General features: G+C 30.8%; 3 protein-coding genes across 3 annotated transcripts; all 3 read left to right on the top strand.

Moving 5' to 3' along the window:
- The first annotated feature begins 571 nt into the window (after positions 1 to 571).
- Positions 572 to 1,865, top strand: LOC106789109 (ejaculatory bulb-specific protein 3-like). The gene is made up of 3 exons (XM_014753002.1): positions 572 to 813; positions 1,140 to 1,337; positions 1,410 to 1,865. Exons 2-3 carry the CDS (start codon positions 1,145 to 1,147, stop codon positions 1,604 to 1,606), a joined length of 390 nt encoding a protein of 129 aa, XP_014608488.1. The 5' UTR covers positions 572 to 813; positions 1,140 to 1,144; the 3' UTR covers positions 1,607 to 1,865.
- Positions 1,866 to 2,003: 138 nt separating this feature from the next.
- LOC106789076 (DC-STAMP domain-containing protein 1-like) lies at positions 2,004 to 5,186 on the top strand. The gene is made up of 5 exons (XM_014752916.1): positions 2,004 to 2,695; positions 3,024 to 3,541; positions 3,625 to 3,812; positions 3,894 to 4,420; positions 4,524 to 5,186. Exons 1-5 carry the CDS (start codon positions 2,405 to 2,407, stop codon positions 5,184 to 5,186), a joined length of 2,187 nt encoding a protein of 728 aa, XP_014608402.1. The 5' UTR covers positions 2,004 to 2,404.
- Positions 5,187 to 5,838: 652 nt separating this feature from the next.
- LOC106789079 (ejaculatory bulb-specific protein 3-like) lies at positions 5,839 to 7,498 on the top strand. The gene is made up of 2 exons (XM_014752918.1): positions 5,839 to 6,145; positions 6,988 to 7,498. The coding sequence occupies exons 1-2, from the start codon at positions 5,914 to 5,916 to the stop codon at positions 7,242 to 7,244; spliced, it is 489 nt and encodes a 162-aa protein (XP_014608404.1). The 5' UTR covers positions 5,839 to 5,913; the 3' UTR covers positions 7,245 to 7,498.
- The last annotated feature ends 533 nt before the right edge of the window (positions 7,499 to 8,031 follow it).

Below are 8,031 nucleotides of genomic sequence, written 5' to 3'. Positions count from 1 at the left end.
AATATAAAACGTAAAAAAAAAGAATACGTATCTTTCAACAATCTAAGAACATTGATAAATGTTACAAATAATATAATAAATGTGTAAAACAAACAAAGATCATTGTGGAATAATTAATTTCGTTTTGAGAAAAGAAAAGAAAAGAAAACTAAGGATGAAAAAAATGCTTATGGAAGATATCTGCATTGAAATCCATGAAATTGTTAAATATACGAAAGAAATAAATTGTATAATATTTTCTTTTAGAAATTTATTTCGTTGCGTGAATTATTTCTAATCTAAATTCCCTCTTTTATCATATTAAATATTATCTTAAATACGTTTTATATTTCTTTATACTGTCTTGATGTAAAATCTTTCTAGTCGTTAAAATATGCCAACGCTGAAAATTTCCCCGAGTCGAATGGCTCTTGCACATTCGTGGAATTAAAAAGAAAAAAATTAGTTATAAAAGATTTGTGTGTTTTTCTTTAGTTTCCTCTTTCTCTCTCTCTCTCTTATATTTTTCTACAATAATTCTTCCATCTAACAGAAAGAAAGAAAAAGTGGTTGAAAGAGAGATGGAGGGAGAACGTGTACGTAAACAGAATTATTAATGAGACGAACCTTCGATTGGAGGATTGTATAGCGAAACAAAGGAGCATTGGTAGGATTTAGTATGATCATCAATGTTTTCAATCCCACCTTTATCTGTAGATTTCCACAACTTGCATACCGTTAGGATCATCCTTCGACGAACGTAGATATATAAAGGCTGTTGGTCACTACGATCTCTCATACTATTACATACCATTGCATCTTACGAACTGTCAGGTGAGTTACATTTTTCTTCCTCCTAGAATTTCTTTCTAATAACGATTTTTATATACATATATATATTTTTATTTGAGACAGAAAACTGACTGTCACTAAATTTCTTGCTTTTACATTTTGTTCTTATCAAATAAGTGTGTATATTTTGTTCGCGTTCAATGTAACATTTTATTAGATATATGATTTGAAACACAAATATTTTCTTTGAGTCTATTTCCTAATCTATTAATTAGTATTCAATATTGTTTGAATATTGATAATATTTGTTGAATCAATTGTAGAGAGAATTTGTTATAAAATTCATTTATAAATCTTGTTTCCTTTAGCAAATATGAAGACAACGTTCCTTTGTATTACCGTTTTGGCGGTAATCGTAGTTACGTTGGCAGATGAGCCAAAATATACCACAAAATTTGACAATATCAACGTGCATGAAATTTTGCACAATGACCGGCTACTCAACAATTATGTCAACTGCTTGCTCGATAAAGGTCGCTGCACTGCTGAAGGTTCTGAATTGAAGAGTAAGTTTTAATTGAATTTTGTTTATTCCTATTTATCATTTATATATACATTTTGTATTATCAATGTTTTAGAATCCTTACCGGATGCTTTGGAAACCGATTGTTCCAAATGTTCCCCTAAGCAAAGAGAATTTGCAGAAGAAGCTATGAAATTCTTGTCCCACAACAAGAAAGAAATCTGGGAGGAACTTCTTGCCAAATATGATCCCGATAAGAAATACAGGAATAAATTTGTCGATCGAGCGAAGGATGCTGATATCCAAATCTAAGAACAAATTCGAAAAGAACGATTCTTAACGAAATGCCAATAATACAAGTGTGATGATAATAATGTCAGGATATATGATTGACGATATCAAAACTATACATTTATTCAAATATATATGACTTACTTATATACATATGTAGATATAATTACTTTGTAAACTAACATTGGAAAGTTTGTTTGTTAATTATTCAAATTCGAATTGTGTTATTGCGTGTGAATGATATAAAAATTTGTAATAATAAATAAATTCTCATTTGTACGTATATATCTTTTCTTTAGAGACATTTTTTTTAACGATGAAATCATTAACTTACAAATACAAAATCGAAGAGAATCTTTAATTATTTCTTATATCTTATTATACACTTATTTGTTTTTTTATTATTTATTATGCGAAACAGATAATTATCTAATTAAAAACTGTATTGCTAAAATAATAATGTTGTTTGTCACACTCGCCTCGAGGCGAGGATATATGTATGTACGATGAATAATATCCATATATTATTATTTATATACATATTACGTTTAATATAAAAAACAAGACATAGTTAAAAGAGTTACTAGTTTTTATATATATATATACATATATGGAGCAGTAGTTAATCGCAAGTTCGAAATTCCGATATGTTACGTTCTGAAGATAATTGCAAATCACTGAAATCAATGAAATAAATAAAGCTAGCTACTAGATTCACGTTACATTTAAGAAATCGATTTATTTGTAAAAAAAAACGAGTTAATTTAAGTAAATAATTTATTTGTATCTTCAAATATATTTGATTATTATCGTAGAATAATGGCAGGATTAGAAAGAATGAACAGAATCGGACGAACGATTGAACATTCGCGCGAACATATATTGAAACGTTACTCAAAAACCTGTCCAACATTTTATCACATTTGTTATGATCCTCTTGGTACTCACACAAAATCACGTACTTTCTTAGGATTTTTAATGGGCTTTATTCTCGGTTTCATTTTCTATCGAACCATAATTTTTCAATTACGATTCGATCGTTATACCACTGTCTATCTTGGAACAATTATTATCGTTATATTATCTATCGGTTGTGCCACTTCTATTCAGGTAATCGTTTAATTGTATGTGATATAACATTAAAAAAACAAATATAATTAAATAAATAAAAAAATCAAATGGAAAATTTCAATCGAATGAAATATCACGCGAACATAAAAATGATTTTAATAAAATAATTAAATAATATTAATCATATATATTCATTATCTCTTGAATAATTTACATTATAAATTAACTTCGATATTTATGCAAATAGAATTGAAATAAATAAATGCGTAAGACTTCGTTATCGTATGACACATCCTATTTGTACAAAAAACAAGATAAATAGGAAAGAAAAAAAAATTTGACGTCAATTAGATGTAATCATTTACAGATAAGATGCATTTGCATTTTGACGTTTCCTGCATTTTTCGGTCGAGCAGGACGTACACTTTTGAGGGCACTTGTCCTCGGATATATAATAGCAGGACCTATTTTTAATTTGACATACAATGCGAAAGAAGTGATAAGGAGTTTTGCTTGTACAGCTAAATTGACGCATAATTTGACTAAGACGCGAGCCGATCTGATGTTCGAGCCCTTTCATCGAGCCATTTTAGAGATGAGGGGTAACGCCGATGAGTTAAAGGATGCTTTATCATCGGTGAGAGATCTGATGAGTCCGATAGTCGAAGAGATCGAAGGGGAGGAAGAGATGATGAGGTTGAAAGAAGAGAATGATTACCTCGACGAAATTCAAGGGGATTCCAAGAGGAGCGAGGAGATCGAGGAGAAGCGGGGAAAGGAGATGGATGATGCTAAATCGGAAGCCGAATTTTACTCGGCTAAATATAAAATGAAAGTTGAGTCTCGTTGCGAGGAACAATTAAGTCGCGGTGCTGGAAGATGTAGGTATGATCATCACATATATCTAATTCTAAATAATTCTTTTAATTATGTTTTTTATCATGTCACATTTTTTGTTTATGTTTTAGAGATATGTTTGCTGACGCTTACGATAAGTGTTATTACAAGGTTACCGTTTTTGCTGCTTGGTTATTATGCTGGCCAATGAAGTTGACGTTCGTTTGTAATCTTGTTCAAGCGTTAGGCGGAGCTAACATTTGCGATCCCGATGGAAAAGTTGATACCGGTGTTGGTGACGGTTACGTAGCATTAAAAAGTATCATTTTAAACGACAATTAAAATAACGATTTATCTCTATTTTATTTCTCTCTTTAACGTTTTTTTCTCTTCCTATCAGATACACGAAATAAATTTGGCAAAAGTATAAAGGATGCAAAAATTCAATACAAATTAAATATCGCGCCACCTATATTAGATATTCACGATGCCACGAGTGCTGCGAAAGCCATGATTCACGATTTCGATGCAAGAAGAAAATTGTTCGAATCGGTGATGACATTTGCTAAGAGATGCTTGTCTTTAGTATTCCTGAGTATTATTTTAAACGCTCAGAAATATCATGACAGATATTTAACCGATATCGAGTTCGATAACATTTACGTGACTCGTTATTTTCGAAAGATCGATGCTAGGAGGAAAGCACGAGGCAGTGTTACCTTGTTGCCTTTGAAAAAGCTCGAGAGATTCAAATTCGTCGATCCTTACGGTTTAAAAGCTAGCAAAGTTGAGAGCCGACATATTGTAGGTGAAACAGCTAAGCTTTTTTTGGAAATGATCTTAGCTACGAGTTTCGTATTGATAGACAGATTATTCTTCGAAGCACTCGATTTGATTCGCCGTCATTCGAGATTGGAATACACTCAGGTAAACACAACATTCGATTTATCTTCAACGCAAAAAAGCTATGAAAAAAAAAAAAATAAATAATAAAATATAAAATGATCTATTATTTATATTCGTGGCATAGGCTGGTCACCACGATCTGAGTTTGAAGATCCAAGGTACTGGTGTAATAGCCTCACTGATCAGACATTTGATTAATGGTTTTAACGTGAAGAAACATACGAAAACCGTCATTTCTAACGAAGCGTGTCTCCCAAGACCAACCGAATTATCAAATAACGTAATCCTTCAGATTTACGCTACCTTTCTAGCCATTTTCATTTTAATTTATACATCTGCTTATACTCAAAGAATGCGTTTCTTCGTCTGTTCGTTTTTTTATCAAAAACGTCAAAAACGACGAATACTTTATTTATATAACGAAAGTTTACGTCGAAGGCTTGGCTACGTGGCATTTACCAAAGCAAAAATCGAATCATTGGCAAGGACCCGTAATTTGGAACTGGAAATATCTATTTCCATGGCTTTAAGGAAACGATGGCCGAAACTTTTTGGTTGGCTTATATTATTCGCATCGGGTAGAGAAAAATGTTTAATTTGCGGAGAGGTTGAACCACGTAAAGGTTTAAAATTTCATCGTTGTACAATTCCGGGTTGTCCTTTTGTATATTGCGAGGAATGTTGGAAAGACATTGGTCAGATCTGTTATGCTTGTGCTGATATTTCCGATGTTTCCGATGATACTGATTTGGAAGACCAAACGGATGAATCAGAGTCAACGGAATGAATAATAATGAGCTATTTTATATACATTTATATTACGATCTTTAAAAGTCGTTGAAAACAACCGAGTCGATACGATTTCAAGTTTATTTGTCGACAACCACGAAGAATTGTGTTTGCATACGAGATATCGAAACATTCAAATTAGATTCCATCCATTAGATGATCCATTAACAAATCAGGAAAATATCTTACGTGTATGCTATTATATCTCTAACACTTTGAAACTTTTTTTATTTACAACATCTATACTTACTTGGTCTCTTTTTCTTTAGTTAGAATATATATATATATATATACATTATTGCATAGTATAAATGGATGTTATATTGTCGAGGAAAAAGAATAGAGAAAAAAGAAGACACACATTCTGAGAAATATTATCATTATTTTATTTATTTTTCTAAACGCATATCATTGCGTCTTCTCAAGGATTACTTATTTTAATTATAAATGTTAAAACAAAAGAAAAAAAAAGAATGTGGCTTATAAAAGAGTCCATCTCGAGAATTTCGATCATTTCGTTGTTTCAAATAATTTATATTACATAATCTCGGAATTTGCCTATCGAGAATATTATTATTTTAATGGGATTTCGTGCGTCTAACGAACCATGCCGAGTACTATAAAAGACTTTTTGAATTGACTATGAGTTTACAGATGGAACAAGTTGGTTGATAGTATTTCGTCAGAAAATTATTTTATCTTCGATAGAAATATTTTGAGAAAAAATGTACGCGATAAATAATAAATTAATTTTCGTTATTTTGGTAACGTGTATTATCTTCTTCATACAAATTTTGGCTAGAGAAGAAGAGGCGTCGGAGGAAACGAAAAAATACACTACCAAATACGATAACGTCGATATCGATGGTATTATGAAAAACGAGAGACTGTTAAAGGCATACGTGGGCTGCCTACTCGATCGAAATCCTTGCACGCCGGACGCGATGGAATTGAAAAGTAAGCAGAAATATTTAACATCCTATACTTACAATTTTTATTTTTATTTCTTTTTTTTTCTAATCGAACACATTTGGTGTAAAATAAAATAAACAAAAAATAGAAGAAGAATTTGAAAAGAAAAATACCGTGACAAAGGTTATAAGATTAATAACAATTTTTTAAATCTTTCAAATGTCAAATGATTCATTTGAATATTAATAATGTCGGCAAACGGAGAAGTAGGAAGGTGTAATGAAATAAAAAAAAAAAAAGAGTGAAACGTCTTCATCGAAAGATCGAAATGTTTTGAGTACTGTCGTAAAAGACAACGTTTAAGAAAAAAATGTAGGACGAGATAACTTCTAATAAAGATGTCTTTAAGTAAGGACTAACTCACACACGTTGGGTGCAATTTTATTACGGTGGCACGGAGCACACAAGGACGGACGGACGGACGAATCAAGAAATGTTGCAACATTTTTATTAATAAACATTTTACTTTTATTCTATTCTTTTTTTGTCCTCAATAAATACTATTCCCTTTTTTAATGTTCTTCTATATCTATCTTTCATTTTAACGTTCTATTGTTTTTCATTTTTTTTTTTTTCTATTGAGATATAAATGTATTTCCTTTTATATATCCATTTTGATTTGTCCAATTGTTTTATATATTCCAAACGCGAGTATACACGTGTGACGATTGATTTAATATTTGTTTACGATGCATTTGTAATATCTTTTTCTCGAGAATCGAATACGACAATATGTAATTACAGAAGATTGGACAAATTGCAACACATTAGATGTAATTTATCTCTGATAATGAGAGAAAAATATATTTTTCTGTTTTATTTTATAGGAAATTTACCAGATGCATTGGCGACTAATTGTTCGTCTTGCAGTGAAACGCAAAAAATTGCTGCCGATAAGTTGACTCATTATTTGATCGATGAAAGACCGGAAGCGTGGGGCCTCCTCGAGAAAAAGTACGATCCCGATGGCGAATACAGGATACGTTACCAGGATAATAAATTTAACAATGTTAATAATAAATCCGAGAAACGGGAAGAAAATGAAAAGGATTACGACGAATCGAAACCTATATCGGATTTTTAACATTTTATTCGATTATCAGGAATCTCATTCGATACGTTGAAATCCTGTAACCCTTTGATGAACGATTTATTTCTGTAGACATTCGTAGAAACAATTAATTGATTTATTAAATATTCCAAAAAAAAAAAAAAAGAAATGTACACGTAATGTAGCCTGTTAGATTTTGAAAGTCACCTTTGTAAGCATATATATCGATCTATTAATACAAAATATATATGTATCATAAGAAAAAATAACACGAATTAAAAAACAAACCACCGTATAATTAATTAATCATATTCTTCCTAGTATATGGAATTGAAAAATATTCAACAATTACCGACAAAGTAATGCGAAACGTATTTCCTTTTTTATCGTAATTTTTTTCTTAAAAAGAACAAAAATAAAATAAAATAAAATAAAAGAAAAGAAAAGAAAAGAACAGTAAAAATAAATAAAAAAAAAAATTCGAAGGACGCGTGAGAAACAATCCTTGATTGATATCCACGATGCTTATTAGACTTATAGACTTTGTTACATCTATAAGGAATAAAGACTTTAGATTTACGATAGTAAAGAAAATCTATGGCAATGAAAATATTGTTGCGCAAGGGAAAAAAAAAAGAACGTATTAGCTAAGAAGAGAGACAAAACAAGTACATGATTCATAACTGAACTCGCATACGACCCGCGATACGATGTTTGCGACCTAATGATGTTTATTACCTCGTCATCGAACAATATATCTATAACTCTTATTATCTACCGTAACATTTCTTTTTTACCTTCGACCGATTATTTTTTTTTT

The sequence above is a fragment of the Polistes canadensis genome, unplaced genomic scaffold (assembly GCF_001313835.1).
Source record: "Polistes canadensis isolate GaletaPanama2010 unplaced genomic scaffold, ASM131383v1 scaffold_164, whole genome shotgun sequence".
Classification (NCBI taxonomy): Eukaryota; Metazoa; Arthropoda; class Insecta; order Hymenoptera; family Vespidae; genus Polistes; species Polistes canadensis.
Note: the sequence above shows the minus strand (reverse complement) of the source record. Positions and strands in the feature narration are given on the sequence as shown.